We start from the raw sequence: 22,977 nt of genomic DNA on the forward strand, positions 1-22,977 counted from the left end.
CCAGGCATAGGCGTATGAGTAAATTTTGGCCAGTTAGATAGAAGAAAAAGTATTTTGTGTAACTTCTAAAAAGTGTCTGTAGAAGGAGGGTATAGGGGTGCCTGGGTGGCTCAGTCGGTTGTACTTCCAATTTTGGCACGGGTCATGATCTCATGGTTCATGGGTTCGAGCCCTGCGTCAGGCTCTGCGCTGACGGCTCAAACCTGGAGGCTGTTTCAAATTCTGTGTCTCCATCTCTCTCTGCCCCTCCCCTGCTCACTCTCTCTCTCTCTCTCTCTCAAAAACAAATAAACATTGAAATTTTTTTTTTTAAAAAAAAAGGAGAATATAGACCTTCCTTTGCCCCTTACTCCTTCCTGTTGGCTGGAGTATGAACATGATGACAGGAACAGTAACAGCCATTTTGGGCCATGAGGTAGCATAATAAGCATATCAGAGTAGAACAGAATGAACCTGTTGTTTGCAGAGCTGTGATATAAGACTGCATTGTCTACCTCCAGATTTCTTTTACATCAGAAAAAAATCTCAAACTTTACAAAATCACTGTTATTTGGTTTCTGCTTTGTTACTACATGCAGCGAAGCCTACCCCTAATGAATAGAAGAGGAACGGCCAAACTTCTCTTCCTATCAACCATGGACTATTTCTCCATTTCTAAAAACAAGTGCGTTCTCAAAAGCTGCCTGACTACTGAAACACAGTAGGGCATGCCGCCAAAAATGTTGATCTGGGTTTAGAATTAAAGATATAAAACGATTTCTGTGAGGCCAGTTCAACGCACACAGCAACGAAGTTTGCAAGCGAGATGAATAGCTCTGACTTACTCCTATCGCTTCCAGAATCAAACCAAGACACCAATTTTAGGTTGCGTAAAAGGCAAGTCCTCAAGCCTGGCTGATGGTCCGCTAGGGCTAGAGTCATTGATTCCAAGTGGCTGAGTTCCAGATTAAACTGGCTCTCTGTCGTTCATAATGTGACCACACCACAGCTGACAGCACATCCAGTGGTATAATCCGCTTTGCAGCTCTCTGTTCCAGAGCCCATAGATCAGGGGGTTAAGACACTGTGCAAATGCAAAGACTCCAAAAAGTACCAGGTTTAAAGCAAAGAAAAACACCCCACACATCTTTCCCAAACCTATGAATATCAGGATTGGTATTACATGCAAACTCATCTGCACTAAATGAATAAGGACTGTTTTTTTTGCTTTGATATTTGATCTGTTAAAATGGCCAGCCCGTTTGCCTTCTCGGTAGATCAGAAAGTAACTTATAAGAATGATGGACAGAAGAAAGAAAAGGAAAACCATGCCAACGGCTCTGGCAGGAGGGCCGTTCAAGATCACAGGGCACAGGGGTTCAGATTTAAAAACGGCAACTCGAGGGGGGTTAGCGCTTTCTATGAGGAATAAGCAAACATTCTTGAATATGATGATTACCCAAGACCCAGCCAAGATCCTGTACTTAACCGAATCTACCAAGGACAGAGATTTCAAAGGCCAGCAAATAGCCAGGTAAGTGTTGACCGCCATCAAGGCCAGCGTAAAGAGGATCCCTTCTCCAACACTTAGCTGGACCCCAAATACCACCCAGCATACCAGCACGGGGCTGTTGGCCAGCAGAGCCCGCATCCCTTGGAAAACCACCCCGAGGCCACAGTAGGAGGAGATGCATAGCAGATGGTGGCACAGGAGGATGTGTCGGACCTCTTTCCTCAGCTTCGAATTCTGTAACACTATTGTGATGATGATGACGGTGACGAATGTGGCAAAGAAGAAGGCCACCACATACACAGAGGCCTTCACTGTTGCTTCCAGCCTCAGCCAATCCGATATGTTGCAGTGGTCAGAAGACAAGTTCATGATCTTCAGGGCAACTTGGCTCCTGAGGGATTAAAGCACCAGAAAGAGTGAATCACGAAGCATCTTGGGTGGTTTTCCAACTCTGTGACCTTGTAAATCTCAAGGAACACATTGCACGTTTTTTGGTATAGAGGATGAAAATTTTAGATGTATGGACATGAACCAAAGAAACTAGAGAAATCAGGGGTGCCTGGGTGGCTCAGTTGGTTGAGCATCCTACTTCGGCTCGGGTCATGACCTTATGGCCTGTGAGTTCAAGCCCCGCATCTGTGCTGACAGCTCGGAGCCTGGAGCCTGCTTCGGATTCTGTGTCTTTCCCTCACTCTCTGCCCCTCTCTCACTCATCCTCTGTCTCTCTCTGTCTCAGAAATAAATAAACATTTTTAAAAATTAAAAAAAAAAAGAAACTAGAGAAATCATTTGGGGGTCTTCTCTTTATTTCAGGAGAGGGGCACATACTCAAACCATCCAAAAGGGAGGTCTGAAAGGTGGACTCTCAGTACTCAGCAAATTGCTCAAAATCAGGTCAAGGTTCCACCCTCTGTGCATCCTTTTCCATCTTTGATTGTGAGAACTTTTTCAACTTGGAGCCACAAAGCACAACAGTGTAAAACTCAGTTGATTGATCACCAAGCACTAGTTAACAGCACGTGCAAAGGTCTGGGGAATGGATTAGGGCAAGAGCTGTAAAGGATGTGAGGAAGCTATTGACGCAGAGGCTGGAATTCATTTGGGTCCATAAGACATGACAAAGATATTAACAAAAATGATAGCAATCATCGGTGACATTTACCCAGTACTTTCTAGGGATCAAAACTGTTTTTAGAGCATATTGTTCTAACCCTGGGGTATGGTTTATGTTTCACCGAGTGGTTTTATTATGCACTTTTTTGCAAATGGGGAAACGGACTTAAGGAGGCTAAGTAACCTACTCAGGGCCATATAGTTATTGGGGAGAGGGGCCACGATTTGAATTTCAGAGTACAACGCCAGCACCCATTCTCTCAACCACTACAAGGAAGTTCATGTCAAATGCAAGGTCACTTTTAAAAAAAGGGGGGGCTGGGGGAGAAGGGCGCCTGGGTGGCTCAGTGGGTTAAATGTCAGACTCTTGATTTTAGCTCAGGTCCTGATCTCGTGGTGAGATCAAGCCCCACATCAGGCTCTGCATTGACAGCACAGAGCCTGCTTGGGATTCTCTCTCTCCCTCTCTCTCTACCCCTCCCCCAGTTGCCTGCGTTCTCTCTCTCTCTCTCTCTCTCTCTCTCTCTCTCTCTCTCTCTCCTCTCTCTCTCAAAATAAATAAATAAACTTCAAAAGAAATCCAACGTCGAATGCATGTTCCGAGTTCTTCTCGGGTCAATGTCGTGTGACCAACCCAACTGGACCCCGTTTATAGAAATACCATTTCTGTGGTTCAGCTGGAAGACCATCCATCCTAGAAGGTGCTGGGACCTTAGGATTACTGAGGAACTGTGGCCACTGAAATGATAAGATGTGTGTAATAGCCTCATGGAATCTTCTCAAGCCTGCACAGCAATGAACAGCGCACTGTGCCACAGCCTGGGGAACCCCGGAATTTCTGGATCTCTGTCTCTGAAAGTCTATGGCAGAGATGCCAACTGTTGCCTCCCCGCTACTAGCTTTCCTTACTTCCCCACCACCTCAGTGTTGTGTGGAACTAGGGGTAGCTATCTGACGCAGGGAGAATTATTCCGGAGACGGTGCTGAATCCACTGGTGTCTGCCTCTTAAACATCCAACTGCAAAGTTCTCACAGAGAATGTGGCCCAAGTATGATGTCATGTCATTGGCCTGCCAGTAATGGTGGAATGTGGGTGAGTGAAGAAAGTGACAGCGAAGGGCAAGAGGAGAGCAGAGGGAACGACAAGGTCCCCGAGAGTCTACAAAGGCCCTCGCAAGACAAAGAGAACAGCATGGGCTCCTGAATTTCTTTTCTTTAAATGTTTATTTATTTATTGTTGCGAGAGAAAGTGGGGGAGGGGAAGAGAGAGAGGAAGACTGACGATGCAAAGAAGGCTCCAAGCTCTGAGCTGACAGCAGAGAGCCCGACGTGGGGCTTGAACTCCAAGCAACGAGATCATGACCTGAGCCAAAGTTGGACGTTTAACTGACTAAGCCACCCTGGTGCCTCTGGGTTCCTGAATTTCTGATTCCATTGAGGTTGCTCTGCATTTTCTGTCCTTGGGTCCTAAAAATATAACACACCGCTCTATTATTTGAGCTAGCTTAAATGGGTTTCCATTCCCTTATATAAGCCCCTCGCGTGGTAAGTATATAAAGTGGACTTTAAAGAGGCACAGTATATTACATTGATTTCCTAAAGGGCATGTCACCGTGGAGACAGCTACCGCAAGCTGCTGAGAATCTAAGATGCCACGGCTCCTTATGCAATCCCTGCCAAAGGCACCGTTTTCCCTCGCATATTGCGTTGTCACCCTTTGTGGAGAATTTCCCCTGCTGGGATGGATTTTTGTGCCATTGTCATGCGGCCAAACTCCAGGCATTTATTTCTCTACTCCCCGGCTCTCCAGAGGGGAATAGAAATTGTAATGGTCAGGGGAGCCTGAGTGGCTCAGTCGGTTGAGCACCGGACTTCGGCTCAGGTCATGATCTCGCAGTTTGTGAGTTCAAGCCCCACATCGGGCTCTGTGTTGACAGCTCAGAGCCCGGGGCCTGCTTCAGATTCTGTGTGTGTGTCCCTCTCTGGTTCTCCCCCGTTCATGCTTGCACTCTCTCTCTCAAAAATAAATAAACATTAAAAAAATGTCTTAATACAAAGAAATTGAAATGGTCATTGTCATTGTCAAACTCATCATCAAGCTTTCTTTTAGCTACAGCTTTTTCGGTCAAAATCTTACTCCAGAACCCTTCAACGATCGATAGAAAAACGCATATCTGCCCGCATTAAATGCCTCCTCATGGCTCTCTCCCAGAGGACGTTCTTGTAACTGTCCTCAGGACACCACCACGGACACTGAGGGCTCCAGTGGAGATGGGGCAAAGTTAGGGGTTTATTATAGCTGCAGCTACAGTCATTCAGGTGGAAAAAAGGAGGTTGTAAAATTTTTTTTCCAAAGGAAGTACAGTGAGAGTCACTCAGGCTCTGTGTAGGGTTTCAAGTCTTAGAACACAGCCAGGCCAAGCCCCGCCCGTTGCTATTGGGGAGGTGCTATCAGATGAACTAGACAGGTGTGCAGGGGCCGCCAGGCGGAATCACAAGGACTGGGCTTTAAACCTAGGTCTGCTGCCAATGAGGAGTGGGATTTTGGACACTAAAGTCACTTCCCTTCTCTGGTCCTTCGTTCCTGACATCACAGCCACATAGGATTGCAAACTCCACATCCTTTCTCTCTCTGTCCACAAGGTCGTCTTCACTCATATCCACAGCCAGCTCTTATCTGGGACTTTTCCTTATTTTTGAGACAAGATTGGCCCTGTCCTCGATGCAGAATGTCCTCATCTGATTCCCCATGGCTGAGCCTTGAATAGAATCACCAGCTCTCTAGGACAGGTCTAGACCCCTCCCAGGATCTAAAACCCAGCCTCCGAGTCCCAGTATTAGGGGGGTCACTCCTGCCAGGCTCTTCTATGGTCCACCTGGGCCTCCCAGCAATGCCCACTCCTGGGCTCCATTGTTACCCGGTTTGACCTACCTAATGCGCTATAACTCGCCCCCCTTTATTCAATCTTGCTCTCACCCCTCATTCTGCCCAGAATCCTCGTCTTCTCTGTAGCTTCCCTGTTGGATTCCTCATTTCTGCTCACCAGGACTACCTTGCACCTGCATTGCCCCCCATCGGCCCCTGCACACCTGTCTAGTTCATCTGATAGCACCTCCCCAATAGCAACGGGCGGGGCTTGGCCTGGCTGTGTTCTAAGACTTGAAACCCTACACAGAGCCTGAGTGACTCTCATTGTACTTCCTTTGGAAAAAAAATTTTACAACCTCCTTTTTTCCACCTGAATGACTGTAGCTGCAGCTATAATAAACCCCTCTCCCTCCCAATCTGATACGGTTTCAGGGAACTATTTACTATTGAGAGCAAGCAAGAACTAGTCTCTGTAGTTTTCTAATACGTTTAACACTCTGATCAACACGGCACGATGTCACACGATTGTACTCCACAATCTTCCTTGTGCGTCGAAACATACAATGAATATCCAATACAATGGAAAACAGTGAGGTTACAGGTGGTAAAACACAGGCGCTGACATACAGAAGCTTCTCACCCAGGGGAAGAGGCAGAATACAATATAACTGGGTAGTCATAACCAGAAACATCATGTGTCGTTTCACTCATTTGCCAACTGAGGAAGAAGGTTGGGTGTCTCTTGCGGGGGTGGGGGTTGGGGGGAGCAGGGGGACGTTGTTCAGAATGGAAGGGGTCACAGAGGCAGTGAGAGAAAGCTCGTTGGAAGATGTGAGACTTGAATCCAGCCTTTCCAGGTTGAAAACTAGAGCAAAGCAGGGGCAAAGGTGGATAGAGACGAGGAGAAGTGCAGATTGTAGCCAACAGAAAGCAGCAAAAGCCAAGGTGGGAACCATGAGCAGATTGAATTTGGTGGAGTGGAGGCTTATTCAGAGGACAAAGTACAGGACCAGTTTTCAAGGGCCTCGATACCTTTCCGAAGGTTAAACTTCACTTCGTAGGCAATGAGGAGACTTGCATGATCAGAATTAGAAGTAGCACATGCCACAGGTTAAGAGGCAACATGGGATGCCCACCCTTGCTTGCGTAGTGGTGTCTTATAGGAGCTCTGACAAGCAAGAGCCCGGCAAAGGACAAATGTGCACAGTGAAGACGCTGCTATGACAGCAGGTGGCTTAAAACTCTTTTTATAGACAGGAACGTTGCAAATCTGCAAAATCAACGAGGGCAAGTTTTATTGCCTTTAATTTATTTATGAGAGCTCAGAAAGATGAGTAATTTATTCAGGATCATGCAGCCAGACAGACGCTCCCAGTCTCCAAGTTCATATTCCGTCGCAGAGGTATATTTGCATATCAAGAGCTCATGGCAACAAAACCCATGTAATAAATCCTCATCTATACGCACGACCTCCACTTATGGATAATTCCTAGAGCGTTTTTCTTCCGAAATCGTAAAATGGGAATACCTGTTTTCTTCTGGCCCCAAATGTTCCTTTGGCTTCAGCTCTGAAAGACAACCCTGGAGGCTAACAAATTTCAGCAGAGAGTTACATTCTGGCCACAACTGCCCCGCAAAAAACGGGCACCACCACTCCCTGCGAAAATCCTGTGGGAAGCAGACATGTGGGAAGGGCTGCGTGGGCACCTAAGAACGTCAGGGAAGCAGCTGGTCTCATCCTAAGAACGCTGCTCGGGGCAACCCCCTGAGGACAACGTGCTGCCCGTGAGAGACGGAATATATCAACGGATAAGGCCATATTTAAAAATTAAACTCTGATCCACAACCCGCAACCACCTGCCAGGAACCCAAGCCGTCCTCCACAGTCACCAGCCCAGGGGGGGCAACCTGCTGTCTCTTGTGACAGTCCAGCCAGCCAATCAACAGCCTCTGTAACGACTGGTCCCAAATGGCCAGGACTCGATTAATCACGGACAGCGTCCCTGATTTTTGTCCCTGCTTCCAACTTAGGACCAACCAGAGAGAGCCACGTACGTCCCCCGAACAGTCACATAGACACCCACAGCTAAGGAACGGGTAACGACACAAACTGAACAGTGGCTAATTCGCGCTGATGACTCACTACGAGACGGCTCTGGTGAGAGATGCCTCCTTCCATCAGCACACCAGCCCAGGAAGGTGGCACAATTATTATTTGCATTTTTCCGAAGAGAGAGCTGAGAGATAGAGGCAGGAGGGAACTCAGCCAGGGTTAATGAGCTGGTGACAGGGACGCTGGAGCTTGGAGCAGGCAGTCCCCCTGCAGGTGTGATCTCTAAGCCACTGGGCCAGGTGTTCCCCTCCCGCCCGGACCCAGCTCCCCACATCAGGGAAAGACTCCACGTACATAAAAGTTGTGAGGGGCTCCACACATCTCTCAGGGAGTTGCCGGTTAATGGTGAAATCTGGCTTCAAACCCAATTCTCCTGATTTCTGAGATGACATTTTGTTAATGTCGTTTGTTAAGGTTTTTCCTAACAGTACTGGTGCGGGTGGGTTGAATTCTTTTGTAAAAAGAAAAAAAAGGAAAACTTAGCAGGTGTTGTGATCCCAATTGTGTCCCGCTCAAGTTCATATGTCGAAGCCCTAACCTCCAGAACCTCCAGTATCTGCATCTGGAGACTGGGTCTTTAAAGAGGGAATTACGTTAGAATGAGGGCGGGAGGGTGGGCTGTGATTTCATCTGATTGGTGCCCTTGTGTCCTTGTAAGAAAAGGAGATTAGGGGACTGGGTGGCTCAGTAGGTTGAGCATCCATCTGACTTCGGTTCACGTCATGATCTCGAGGTCCGTGGGTTCGAGTCCCACATCGGGCTCACTGCTGTCAGCACAGAGCCTGCTTCGGATCCTCTGTCCCCCTCTCTGTGCCCCTCCCCTACTTGCGCTCTCCCCCAAAATAAATAAATTTAGAAAGAAAAGAAAAGAAAAGAAAAGAAAAGAAAAGAAAAGAAAGAAAAGAAAAGAAAGGAAAAGGAGATTAGGAAACCCAGAGAGCCTCCAGATGCGTGTGCACAGAGAAAAGACCATGTAAAGAGGCGTCAAGAGAAGACAGTCATCTGTAATCCAAGGAGAGAGACCTCAGAGAAAATCAACCCTGCCAGCACCTGGATCTTGGACTCCCAGCCTCCAAAACTGTGAGAAATTAAGTTTCTGTTGTTTAAGTCACCCCGTCTGCGGTATTTTGTCTTGGCAGCCCGAATAGACTGATTCCACGGGGCAGAGCAGCTCCCGGCTCCCACCTTATTTCCAGGTAGCTGAGAAGGTCTTCCCATGGGTCTCTCCAGACTCTCCCCACCCCCAGAACCTATGCCCTCTAAGAGGGAGGAGGGCCGTTCCTTCCTGGGCCTCGCGGTCAGTCAGGCAGTGGACGCCAAGGTTAGGGCCAGTATCTGACTTACCACCAGCAGAAAGGACTCATCAGCTGAGAAAAGACTTCAGGAATGATTTCATGTGCTCTGTAGCTGCTGGCAGAAGGCCAATAAGATGAAGTGGATACTTCCAGAATAGCTCTTAGAACCCTCCCCGGATGATCAGAACTTCTCCTCTCCCACGACAGACACGCCCTCCCCACGTTAAACATTTAGTCTTCCCCTTTGCTCTAATTGTGGCCTTACTTCTCTGGTATTTGAAAAACACCACTCCAGTCTGGGAAGCTTTGGTGATCTCCACTGTTATTCTCCTCAAAGCGGGCAGGAAGGAAGGGAGGAGACCGGTGTCTACTGAGCACCAGTCACTCAACGTCGAGGACAAGCACTTAGTAAATATTAGCTATGACTGTTAATCATCTGAGAACAGCTCTGGAGGTGACGTGGGAACTGGATGAAATCACAAAGCCTCTGAAGGTGTATCCTGTGACCTCTGAAGGCAGAGAAATCACACATTTTTCTGAGTGCTTTTCTAGGCAGTTAACTTTTTAACTTTGAACTTGCCTTTTCATATATAAAGGGAAATTCTCTAGCTTCCCTCCCCAGTTTTGTTCTGACCACAATTTTGATGCACAGATATTCTTTGAAGTACTCACAGGATTCATTAATCCAGAGATCTGCCACCTGGCTTTAATAGAAACTTGGCCTTTTCTAAACTATTTAATGCGTAAAAACACATCTTGCAAAACAATGTGCACACACATGTTTACTTGAGATTTTTGAAACACCAGGCTGCTCACAAACAAGGATATGGTGAAAAAAATTCCCCAAAACCTGGAATATAAATAAATATTAAATAATGAAGTATTGAAAAGAAGGTAGCTCATAAGAATGGTGACAAAGCACTTTTCATTTTATAACCTAAATAATAGTAAGTGTGTGATCTAACATTACAGTCACCGTGATAACAAAAAGGACACAATTTAAGGACACATTTCGCCGTCCCATATATATCTGCAGATAGAAATAGACATAGGAGCCATTCTAGGATTTCAGAAAAGGATTGTGCATTACTAACTCTAAGAAGATCACATGTAACGACATTTTCCGTGAATCTTAATATAAACTTAAGTAATGAGTTTATACACAATTATGGTCCACTGGCTAAAAGCAGAGCCATTCAACTCTGCTTGGAAGGAGCCCTCTGCATTGGCAGGGGACTAACCAAGAACAAAAGTGGCAGTCCCAGCTGACAGACATCTATTCTATCAGTTGGTGAATTCCAGCTATAGGTATCATCCACCTTTCGAAAGGTTGTGTTTCACCGCTTTGCTTTTGAGAAAGATCTACGTCAGTTTCTGTTTTTACTAACTGCAAGAAATAAAGAGGATTTTTGTTTTTACAAAAAAAAAAAAAAAAAAAAAAAGGCAAAAAGCCACCATAGCATCCCGCATGTGTTTTGCAGGGAGCCACGATAGAGGCAGCACGCGTCCCGAGCAGCGAGAGTGGCCCCACCACCTGCTTCCCCGGAACCGTGCTCAGCATCTCATCTTCAGGCTGCCAGAGTTTTGAGCTGTGTCTATGAGTTTTACCTCGATTTATTTTGTGTATCCATTAGCAAGATGTGTCCTGTGGTATCAGAAAAGTCTATGAGAGGTAATTTGGGGGTTTGGGAACGCTTACAAGTTTCCCATTACAATTAATGGTAATTGCTTCTTCGCTTGATGTCGTTCTGGTTTACGAAAGGTTTCACAGGAACACTGGGCTTTCAGGTAGCAGGGTAAACCCGTCTATGTGGGCCCACCAACACGGATCTAATCGGTGGAGACAGCACAGTAACTAAAACACGCCAGGTGTCCGACACCACGGAGCTTCCGTGGTCCTGAGCCCCTGACGGTAACCGGGCAGGCAGTAAGCAGACGGTATTTTTCTCCCTTCCTCCCTATCTCTCCAGATGCCAAAGGTCAGTATGATGTCTATAAACCACAAAAAGCAAACAGTAATCTGTATGTTGCTAAGCATGTGATTCATTGCTGATACCATTTCCCAGACTCTGAGAGGATTTTGTTGGTTTGGTCGGTCTGTTGGTTTGTCTCTATCGAGTTGGATTTAGTTTTGAAACCCACTGAAGCTATTTTACTGTTGGATTATTGAAATTACTAAGCTATTCAAGAATTAATTACCTGCGTATCACTTCAACATTATGAAAGCTTACAAATCAACAATAGCTGCCGAGATAGTGAATTTTGTGTTCTGCTGGTAGGCAGGCAATCCTCCACACCACAGCCAATGGGTTTGTTTCGTTGCACAAAGAGTTGGCCCATCCCAAGCGTCAGGACATACCGTTTCTGCCTCAACAGACCACACCTGGCTTTAGCCATAAAGCAGATGTTTTCTTTGTATGATCTCGGCAAAGCTGGAATCAGCAGATTCCGTGAAGCTCTTTGGCTTTCTCTCTCTGACTCAGCATTGGGGATTGCTGTAAACTTTCTGTCAGGTTTAATCCTATTTCCCCCAACTAAGGTCCAATTGTATTATAGCTATTCTTACTAGCCTTTTTTACATGCTATGATTTGTTTCGCTGATGAAAAGAACTCCCTTAGTTTTGAAACCCACATATAATATACATTACTTGTCAAATTCTCTTACCTGTATTAGGTATCTTTGAGTAAAATATATATTATGCTTGATTATATATGTCATACAAAGTCGACTCTCTAGACCTGAAAACTATGATTTAAATAATTGAAAGTAAAACCCGTGGAATGCCTTAACCATGGCCTTCTCTGAAAACTTTTACTTAGCACATAGTTATTAACTTTATCTTTTACTTAATTATTATATAATTGATTTCTCTCGGTTTTCAGAAGCGTATATATTTACAGAGTTTCTTTGGCAGGGATATAAGCCCACGGTCACAGTGAAATCTATTACCATATGAATGGACTTGCATTTTTCCGTATTAAAGTCCACTTATACCAAGTTATTAATGCTCTTGCTTATTTTCACTAGCATTTATATTTGCCTTTTAGGAGTGGCATAGAATTTTGAATCATATTTATTAGAGCAAATGGCTATTTCAATATTTATCCTTGTGATAATCTTAAAATATGATCACTATATTGATCTGTTTATTTAATAGACTTATTCCCAAGTAAAGAAACATCATTGTTATCAGTGTTATTTTGCAAACATGATCTGTAATTATATTTTGTATTTTTCAACAGGAATTACATTCTAAGTATTGGTGACAAAGAAAACTATTAATGTCAAAAACCCCAGCTATGTTATCATTCAACCACTTTTGAATGATCAAAAAAATTTATAATTTGAATTTTAAAATTCACACCCATGTCCCATTTTCTCCACTTATGTGTTCACTCACTCGTTCATTCATTCAATAAACATGTATTGTGTACCCACCTTGTAACAGGCACTGTGCTAAATGCTGAGCTTGCAGAGAAGAACGGGATATGGTCTTCGTCCTCAAGAGATTTACTTCACGAGTTTAGAAGTAAGAGCAGGTATGCACACTGGTGTAGTGTTTGAGAGAGATGGCAAAAACATAGATCAATTTCACACATTTTGAATTGGAGAAAACTTATGAAAACCCACAAACCTTTGGTTGGACAGATGTGTGTTTTTCTTCTCCTTTTCCCAAGAAGAGGATCTGGGGAAGGTATTCTTTTTCTTGCATGAAAAACCAGGGCAGGAAATGATGAGATGAATCCCGGACGGTAGAGACATGGGGCTAGCAGGAGGAACTCACTGGAAAGAGCAAGAATACCAGAACGTTTAGTAAGGCTGACGGAAGAAGACAGAATAAAGAAGCCCTCTAGAAAACCACAACTGGGCAAAAAAGGCTGGCACTGTGGATAGGAAATGGGGACCAATGATAAAGGCTGACTTGTCAATGATGCACAGGCATCAGCCAATGATGCAGAGGGCAACAGCCATGAAATGATCGAATTTAAGGAAAGGTGTGTTTGAGAGGTATAGATAGCTAGGCCTACATACTGGCCAACTTCTGGTTTTGACCCAAATGACTTTCAAAGCCAACAGAATGCAGACATATAATGAAGCTGCCCCCTCAAAGAATAATGACCGGTCACCACAGGGATTCTCAGTGTACAACTGGATGGATCCAGGCGACAAAACAAGGATGCAAGGCCTCCTGGGAGATGAGGGTGGGCTTTAGATAGGAGAGCAACGGCTGATGTACATATCCCAGCGGTGTGTACCCCACAAACGTACATCTGTGTCATTCTGGCCTTTGAGATTTGCTCCCCTACGCCGAGAACCTTCCCAAAGAACTATAAATTTCCTGCCTTCTTTTTCACCACCTCCTTGGCCGCTTAAACCATCCACATCCATGAGCTCAGCCTCCTGCAAACTAACAGCAGATATGGAACCCTTGGCTGTAGCAAAGTCCATGAATCAGGCTTATATCATGAGTCTCTGGTTATCGCCAATTTCACCTAACCTGAACACCTACCCCGTTTCGTACTTTCAGCCTACCCTGATCTTAAATGTGTGGTTGCCATTCAGTCTATGTTTTGACTTCCTAAATGTGTGGTCTCAAAACATTGAATATTATTTCTGGACGATCCAGGACTGGAGCCGCGTGAGGACATTTGCTCTTCCAGAGTTGTCAGAGTAGTACCATGCAAATCCCCACCTGACCCCAAAGGAAATGTGACCTGGTCAGAAGGCAAGTGCACTAATGAGAGGAAGTGCAGTCTCCAGACAGAGGACCATGGGTGATAAAAGGGATGAGCCAAAAGTAAGTGGGGACCAGTTTGGGGACTTTAGTTTGTGTGAGCAGAGAAGTAAGAATCCATATAACCAAAGAGGGATGCGCTGTCTCTAGATGGTATTAATGCATGCTATTTTAAGACTTAGAGATGGTTTGCTTGTGAGGTTAAGGTGCCTCTTTGTACCACGTCAGGAGGTGACTAGTTTGATCCTGGAAATGTAATCTATGGAAACCATTCAGTGTATTTGTAGGTTCAACAGAAAGGAATTGAAATAGCAGCTGAAAATAGAAGGATGTTTGTTCCCTTGGAAGCAATGAAAAGCAAAGAGCAAGAAGTTAATAATGCATCACCATTGAAAAAGCAAAGGGGTCCCGAGTAATGCAATATCCTGATCTACTTAATAAGCATATCCCATAAGCTGAGAGATACTCATGAGGTTGCCACAGTGTTATTATTTTATTCTGCTATGTGCTAGAGTACTCTGAAGTATCTATCGTTAGTTAAATGGAAAAATAAGGCAGGATCCCTGCATTTGTGGAGCCCGCAATCTTTTAGAGAAGATAGATGAGCAAGCAAATAGTTTCGATTCTGTAATTTAAGTGCTTAATTCCAAGTGCCATGGAAACCAGACGAGGGAGTCTAATCTTCCTAAAAGAGTCAAGGAAAACTTCTCATGGGACAGTGACTCCAGAAAGAAAGAAACATTCATCCATACAGCTAGCCAGCCTCTTAGTACTCAACAGCCAGTTGAGTACCTTCAACTGTTCTAGATGAGGTGGATGCAAATTTGAAGAAGACAGACAAGGTCCTTCCTCGAGTGACATTTACATTCTGGTGGAGGTTAGATGACATCACTAGGAGAAACACAGAATGGCGCCTTAAGACCCTCTAATATCCACTTTCAGGCCTCATTTCTTCACCCACAGGTATTCTCCTACTGAGACCAGGGTGCCTCGACCACTCAAACTGGAGCATTTGCATCCTATGGGCTTAGTTCTCATCATGAAACCAAAATGCCAGTGTATTGCTTATCATCAAAATGGGATAATTCCAGAATGGCATGTGCAGATAAAATCAAGTTTCCGAAAATGCAGAGCTGAGGGTCAATGCCAAGCAGAAATAAAAGCGAGAAACGAGATGCCCAGACATGAGAACTCCTCACCTTGCATTACGAGTGGAAGTCTTTTCTGCCAGTGGGAAACTGAGTAGTCTTCTCCAGGAAAAAAGTATGTGGAAGAGTAGCAGGAGTTTCTCCATGAATCCTGGGAAGAACCCCCAATACCCAGCATCTAACAGAAGTGAGTCAAGGGAAGTGCCTCACTTCACATTCTCCCAGGCTCCTGAGCCTTCAGACCCAGAGCCCCTTCCCTGGGACCACAGCCAGTTTCACACCGTGATTCCCGAGAGCTGCGGGCTCTCAGAGGAAGCGGGGACTTTTTGTGCTAGCCACTTCTTGAAAGAACACCCTGCTCCTTCTGTCCAAGAAAGAAATGGAGGAACCTGAGGCCAGTGCTTCCCCTTCTGGAGTTGGGACCCACTTCATGGTGTTTCAAGCTGACAAGTGAAAATGTCTCTAGAGAGAGCTAAAAAGTTTCGTCACCCCGCCACGAGGGAAAGACCCAAGCCGCTGGAACCAATGGTTTTAAGCCAGGCTAGCCTTCAAAAATCTCATGGTACAGCTATAGAAATGACCACAGTTTCATACAGAGGCAAGAGAAAGGCAGTCAGAAGCTTCTCCAAGGCACAGTTGGTGCCGTTCTGAAAATTCAGATTTCCTGTTTGCCAACATGTCTGCTTTAAGTCTCTCAATCTGTTAATTACATCGCAAGTGTTATACACCAACTTTTTCTCATATTTATAGCCTTCGTTTCTTTTTAAACTTTTTCAAGTAATATGTTTGTTGTCAAAAATGTAAAATTAGCAAAAAAAAAAAAAAGAAAAAGTGTAAAATAACAGGCATAAATAAGAAAAATGAAAATCCCCCATAATTCCACTTGAAGACAACTGCCGTTGGTATACATCCTTCCAGGCTGTTTTCTGCGCTGAGGGTGAGCTTTTCAACATCCATGCCACTTCCCACCATTGTAGAATATCCATGCAGATTTGTTGGGATTTACCCCATGTCTACCTCCATTATAGAGACTGATTTGGCTAAACTAAATTACAATAATCTTATGCCCTTGCCAACAGTGTTTGTTTTAGGAACCAGTACCCAATCCAGACCTAAGCCAATCAATACAAAGCATTCCTCTGGAAACGCCACACAATCAGGGTGGTCCAGTCAGAAGGAAGCCGAGGGCTCCCGCTACAGACCTGGGGAGAAACACTCCCTTCTCTGCGGTTGGACAACCGGAAGCTGTTGGAGGCCAGCTTGCCTCCGTGACACAAACCAACTTTCAGCCGAAGCAGGCTCTACAGAAGGCAAAAAAGAGATATAAAAAGAAATTGGGTTTTTAAGGAGATTTCTGAGCTGCTAAATTCAGCTGACATTAAAATCTTTCTTACTTCTGGAGTTTCTACTTATATGAACAAATAAATTTGCTTGTTGAAGTGAGTTTAAAGTGAATTTTCTATTGCTTATGAGTTGCATCCTAAATGACTCATGTAGATACTTTTATTAAAATGGGGCCGTCTTGTACACATTGTTTATGCTTTCGTGCCTAAAAATACATAATAACCACCTCTCCTTTTTTACGATAAATATACTTTTACAAAATTGTTAATTTCGTCAGAGTAGTCCATTCTATGGACAGACATTAAATTACTTCTCCAATTCCTTTTTGAGGGGCATTTTACATTGTTTCTGGATTTTTCTATATTTTGTAAACAATTCTGTGTCGAGTTTTCTAAATATTAGAGAACATACGTTTTCCTTAGGACGCATTTCTACTGTAGGATGTCTGAGTCAAAGTATGTACTTTTTCAAGGGTTTTGATTCATATTGCCAAAAGGCCCTCCCAAAGATTTATTTCAATTATATCCCAAGCAACAGACCACAAGAATGCTCAAAAAGCCTCTCTTCCTCCTCCCGGCCAGGAACTCGTATACAAAGTTTCAACACATATAAAGTTTCAACACATATAAAGGAACTCATATATAAAGTTTCAACACATATAAAGTTTCAACACAAGTAGTCCCTATCTATGTGTTAAATAGTGCATACCCTTTGTTGCTTAATTTGCACTTAAAAAATCATATAGCATGCTTATAATGTTTATTTTTCATATATCTATTTGCTTGTTGTAGTTCTCTTTTTCTAAATTGCCACTGGCATCCTTTGCCCATTTTTAATTGAGGCACTGACTTCTTACAGATTTGCAACAGTTGTTAATACGTAAGATTATTACGCACCTGGCACCTGCATATTATACATGTTGCGAATCATTTTCACGGCACGCCGCCACGTGCCCTTTAATTTGCACACAGTACTTTTCACCGTTCTGAAGTTTTAAATTTTAATTAAGTCGATCAATCTTTTCATTTTACTTTTTTCCTGCCCTTTCTGTGTCATTCTCTAACCAGAGAAGTCACAGCAGCAACAAACCAATGCTCGGGACGCCCGAGACTGAGCCGTAGGGAGGCAGCCTGGAGTTGTCTGGACCCTTCCACCCCTGACTACTTCTCCCCGGCCTCCCCTGCAGTGAGATGTGGTTTGTGATTAAATGATAGCCAGTGGGATGAGAGCGGTTATGTGCAACTCCCTGGTTGTGCTCTTTAAAGGGAAATGCCTTCCCCTGGATTTTCACTCCCTCCTTGGGTGGGAGTGAAGAAATGGTGGTAATCTTGTAGATGAGCAAGATACCTGGGGATGACAGCACAAGCCAGAAGGACCCTGTGTCACTGACACTGTGATAAGTCCATACCTCCTAGACTGCTTATAACTGGACTCTTTCATGAGCAAGAAATAAACTTCTCTCCTGTGAGAGCCACTGTTTTTTGGGGGCTTTATCATGGATTCAAACCTGTATCCTAACTTAAAGAGTAACGTATGATTCCATTCTACACGCACACACACATCCCAGCACGCACACACACACCAGCATAAAAGAAGATAAAGAAAATTATTAATGTTAATTAATTCAGGGAATGGGATTGCAGGAGTTTGGGAGGAAATAATGAACATTTCTTTTTTTTTTTTAATGTTTATTTTTGAGACAGAGAGAGACAGAGCATGGACGGGGGAGGGGCAGAGAGAGAGGGAGACACAGAATCGGAAGCAGGCTCCAGGCTCTGAGCCATCAGCCCAGAGCCCGTCGCGGGGCTCGAACTCACGGACCGCGAGATCGTGTCCTGAGCTGAAGTCGGACGCTTAACCGACTGAGCCACCCAGGCGCCCCTGAACATTTCTTTTAATATTGACTTTAGTTTTTTAGTCCAGGTAGCTCTTACTCATGCAGTCATATTATCCAACATGGTGAAACACTTTTTTTTTTTTTTACTAGCCCCTTCACTTAAAGTCACAGCCCTAGACTTTATGGGTGGAAGAAAAGTGTACTGGAGGCAACAGAACAAGCATCACAACAGGTGGAAGAGTGTAATTTTAACAACACTGGCTGTGTCGTCCACGGTGAGTGTGTACTTTATAACTACCATCAACCAGCATTCAATGGCATCAGTATATTTCTTTTCAGATAAACATTTTTATCTTTTTTTAAAGGTTGCCAGAAAATTATTGCAGGACTCTCTAGTGGATTGTGAGCTATAATATATAATGCGCATCTCAATATGTTTTTCCCATAAAAGGAAAAATATTTAGAATAATTTCAATACACCTAAGGCAAAAGTTCTTCTGTTTTTTTTAAAAAGCCCTTGTAAATTTAAATATTCATTCACCTGTGCCTCTAAATATCCAAATAAGTTATGTTTTTAACATATACTGATATATGTCCCTTTCACTCATAGAAAAAGATCCAGAAGGATGCACAACACATTGACAATAATGGTTATTTTCCAGAAAGGGTATTGGGTTAGCTTGGGGGAAAGGGAAGGCTGGAGGAAAACTCTGGCTTTTTATATTAATCAGGTGTGTATAGTTTGTATCTTTACAATGAGACTAAATTCATATATTGAATTCGTAAATTTTAAAAAAGCAACATGCAGGGGCCCCTGGGTGGCTCGGTCAGTAAAGCATCTGACTTTGGCTCAGGTCATGATCTCACGGCTTGGGAGTTCGAGCCCCACATCGGGCTCTGTGTTGACAGCTGGGAGCCTGGAGCCTGCTTTGAATTGGGTCTCTCTCTCTCTCTCTCTCTGCCCTTCCCCCACTCGCACTCTGTCTCTGTCTTCCAAAAATAAGTAAACATTAAAAAATTTTTTAATACATAAAAATAAAAATAAATAAAAAACAATGTGCACAGTTTAAATAAACAGTGGGAACATAAACTAAAAATATTTTTAAGTGGAAAATCTATAGCCTGTGATTTTTCAGGAATGTGTTGCAGCTGATAAGACTGGACATGTTAGATAAGATGATTCCTGCTACACATAACAGAAAACCCCAACTCTTACGGACTCGAGCTGTCATGCAAATCTTTTTCTCCTATAACAAGGAAGGTCGTGTAGGCTCCAAGGTTGATTATTTCCCTGGCTTCGCGCGATCATCAAGGTCTAGGGCTTCTCTGTCTTTTCGATTTGTCATCTTCTGCAGGCTGACTGTTTGCCCTCGTTCTGATTCCCCTCACAGATGACCGCAACAATTCCTGCTGTCATATCTAGACATTACAACATGCAGAGAAAGAAAAGGGCCTCTCTTCCGGAGTCTTCTTAGGACAGAAATATCTTTCCCAGAACTCTTCCTCCGGCCTATTGGCCAGAACTGAGTCACAAGCCCATTCCTGAACCAGCCTTGGCAAGAAGAGGGGTACGGTCACTTTGGACTTAGACTAATTGTCAATCATGAGCAATAAACATATAGGAACTGAGCAAAACAATGAGACTTTCCAAACATTATCTCTTCAAAGAGATACGCATAAATCAGAAAACTCAATATTGTTAAATTGTCAGTTCTCTCCAAACTGATCTAGACATTCAATGCAAAACCCTAGGAGGCTTTAAAAAAAAAAAAAAAGAAATTAACAAGCTGATTCTAAAATTTGTACATAGAAACAAAGGAACTAGAATACATAAAACAACCTGGATAAAGAAGAACAAAGTTGGAGGAATAACACAACCGAATTTTAAGATTTACCATAAGAGCTACAATAACTAAGACACTGTGATATTGGTTATGGAGAGACCTGTACTAATGATAGTGTCTAGAAAAAGATGTCATGGTAAATCAACAGTCAATGGAGAATATTTTCAACAAATAATGCTAAAACAATTATATTTATTTTTTCATTTATATTTATATATTTTTAAAGATGAACCTTGATGTGTACTTTGAATCATATACAAAATTCAACTTGAATGGATCATAGACCCGAATGTAAAACCAACAACTATACAGCTTTTAGGGAAGAAAAACAAAATAGGAGAAAAATCTTTACAACCTCAGGTCAGGCAAATATTGACTATATAAGACACAAAAAGCTCAAACCGTCAAATAAAAAGTGTATAATTTTTTCCATATTCAAAAAGTGTATTCAATTTTGTCCATATTATATAGGACACAAAAAGCTCAAACCGTCAAATAAAAAGTGTATAATTTTTTCCCACTTTTGGATTCATAACTTAATAATGAAAAGACAGATAACACAGTTTTTTAAAGAGCCCAGTATTTGAATAGACATGTCTCCAAAGAAGACATACAAACTGCCAAGAAGACATGAAAAGATGCTTATCATCACTAGGCATTAGGGAAAGATAGATTGAAGCCACAATGAAATACCACTTCATACCCACTAGGAGAGCTAAAATCAAAAGGAAAGACAAAAACCAGTGCTGGAGATGATGTGGAGAAACTGGAACCTCGTACACTGTCGGCGGGAATGTAAACGAAGCAGCTACTTTGGAAAACAATTGGCAATGTCTCAAAAGGCAAACATAGAATTACCATATGTCCCACCAATTTCATACCAGCTAGATACCCTCAAAATGAAAACGTACATCCACACTAAAACATGTACACAAATGTTCAGAACAACGTTGTGCATAATAGCCAAAAAGTGAAAACAACCCAAGTGTCCATCAACTGATATGTAGATAAACAAAGTGGGGTTTACCCATAGAGTGGAATATTATTCAACCATGAAAAAGGAGTGATATGTGCTCCAACAGGCATGAATCTCGAATACATTATGTTAAGTAAAAGAAACAAGAAACAAACAAAAAACCCCGCATATTATATGATTCCATTTACATGAAATGTCCAGAACAGGCAAATCTATAGAGACATAAATTAGATGAGTGGCTACCAGGGTCTAGCGGGAGGAGAGAACGGGATGTAACTGCTAATGGTTATGGAGTTTCTTTGCAGGGAGAAGAAAATGATCTGGAATTGGACAGTGTTAGTGGTTGCACAACTTTGGAAAACAGTTTGGCAGTTTCTTCAAAAGTTTCTACGGTTACCATGTGACCCAGCCTTTCTACTCCTATGTATTTACCCAAGAGAAATGACTACATACGTTCATACAAAAACCTGTGCACAAATGTTCATAGCATAATTATGCATAATAGCCAAAAAATAGAAACAATCCAAATGCCCATTAACTGGTGAACAAACAAATCTTGGTATGTTGATACCGAGAATACTATTCAGCAATAGAAAGGAATGGTTAAGCTATACTCACACACACTGACACACACAATATGGGTAAACCCCAGAAGAAACAAAACCCAAAAAGATACCAAATGCATAATTCCATTTACACCATATTCTGGAAAAGCCGAAACTGTAGAGACAGAAATCAGATCGATGGTTGCCAAGAGTTAGGGATGGAGAAAGGGATGACTACAGAGAGGCAGAAGGGAAGTTTTTTGTTTTGATGGAATTGTTCTAAGTCTTGAATGATACAACGGCAAACATTTGTTAAAACTCAAAGAACTGTGGGGCGCCTGGGTGGCTCAGTTGGTTGAGCGGCCAACTTCGGCTCAGGTCATGACCTCACGGTCCGTGAGTTCGAGCCCCGCGTCAGGCTCTGTGCTGACAGCTCAGAGCCTGGAGCCTGTTTCAGATTCTGTGTCTCCCTCTCTCTGACCCTCCCCCGTTCATGCTCTGTTTCTCTCTGTCTCAAAAATAAATAAACGTTAAAAAAAAAAAAAGAGAATAAATAAAAAAAAAAAAACTCAAAGAACTGTAGGATTCAAAGGGTGATTTTTTTTTTTTGCTGTATGTAAATTATACCCCAACAAATCCAATTAAAAAAAGTAAACTACATTACCTTCATCCACCTCCTCTCTCCAAAACAAAAACAAAAACAAAAAACTATATTGAAACTTGAATAGACAAGTTTAAATTTAAATTTAAATTCAAATTTATTTAAATGTCGGAGATTCTTGTAAAGAGGAAGAAAAGCCAAGTGCATTTACTTCCTCAAAAGCATGCATCCTCCATTTTCCAAAACACAGTTAAACACCTGTGAATACCCACACGTCGCCAGCTTCGTAAAAACTTTTAGCAATCGACTACTTACTTTTCTGAGAAAGAAATCAGCTTGGCCAAGACTGTCTGTCCCTGTTCCTCCAACCTGGTCACACTTGTTTTCAGCTGGCAGCCGGCTGCTGGTTAGGAGGATGTTTCGTTTCGAGCGTTTTCACTTCCTCCAGAAGAAGGTTACTGTGGGCAACAGTGGATAAAATTGAGAGTGATAAAATTGGATCCAATCTGCTCACATGAGAGGTGTGGCGGGTAGAACCGATGCTCTGCCCACGTCCCCTCGGATCTCTTTTCCATTTCCCCTAGTTGTATGCTTTCCCTCCCAGAAGCCAGCATCCGCTTCTCTCTGTTGGAGGACCACCCTCAGGCCGCCCAGATCCACCCCCCTGCTGCGTTTGGTAAACCAGTAATCCTGGGAAGAATTCACCCTCATGGCAGCAGTCCCTAACTAGTGACTTTGGCGGATAGTCTATCTAAGCTCCTTTGTACCCGATGAAGACAAGTCCAAGGTATATTTTACACCACTGCTTCTCATACTTTTACGCTGGTATGAAGTGGCTGGGAATTGAGTTCAAATGTAGGTTCTGAGAGGCGCCTGGGTGGCTCAGTCGGTTAAGCATCTGACTTCAACTCAGATCATGATCTCATGGTTCACGAGTTCGAGCCCCGCATCAGGCTCTGTGCTGACAGCTCGGAGCCTGGAGCCTGCTTCGGATTCTGTGTCTCCCTCTCTCTCTGCCCCTCTCCCGCTCACACTCTGTCTCGCTCTCTGTCCCTCAAAAATAA

General features: G+C 43.3%; 1 protein-coding gene across 3 annotated transcripts; it reads right to left on the bottom strand.

The window, feature by feature from the left end:
* Positions 1–314: 314 nt before the first annotated feature.
* LOC132672236 (odorant receptor 131-2-like) lies at positions 315–22,377 on the bottom strand. 3 transcript variants are annotated; one of them, XM_060624054.3, is made up of 3 exons: positions 22,229–22,377; positions 12,518–12,666; positions 315–1,883 (listed from the first exon to the last, which is right to left on the bottom strand). In XM_060624054.3, the coding sequence occupies exons 2-3, from the start codon at positions 12,643–12,645 to the stop codon at positions 947–949; spliced, it is 1,065 nt and encodes a 354-aa protein (XP_060480037.3). In that variant the 5' UTR covers positions 12,646–12,666; positions 22,229–22,377; the 3' UTR covers positions 315–946. The 3 variants fall into 3 exon arrangements, with proteins under 3 accessions (XP_060480037.3, XP_060480040.3, XP_060480036.3); XM_060624057.3 differs by lacking the exon at positions 22,229–22,377 and adding an exon at positions 12,322–12,431 and having other exon boundaries at positions 12,518–12,627; XM_060624053.3 differs by lacking the exons at positions 12,518–12,666; positions 22,229–22,377 and adding an exon at positions 8,932–10,285.
* Between the last annotated feature and the right edge of the window lie 600 nt (positions 22,378–22,977).

Source organism: Panthera onca, chromosome C1 (assembly GCF_046562875.1).
Source record: "Panthera onca isolate mPanOnc1 chromosome C1, mPanOnc1 haplotype 2, whole genome shotgun sequence".
NCBI lineage: Eukaryota > Metazoa > Chordata > Mammalia > Carnivora > Felidae > Panthera > Panthera onca.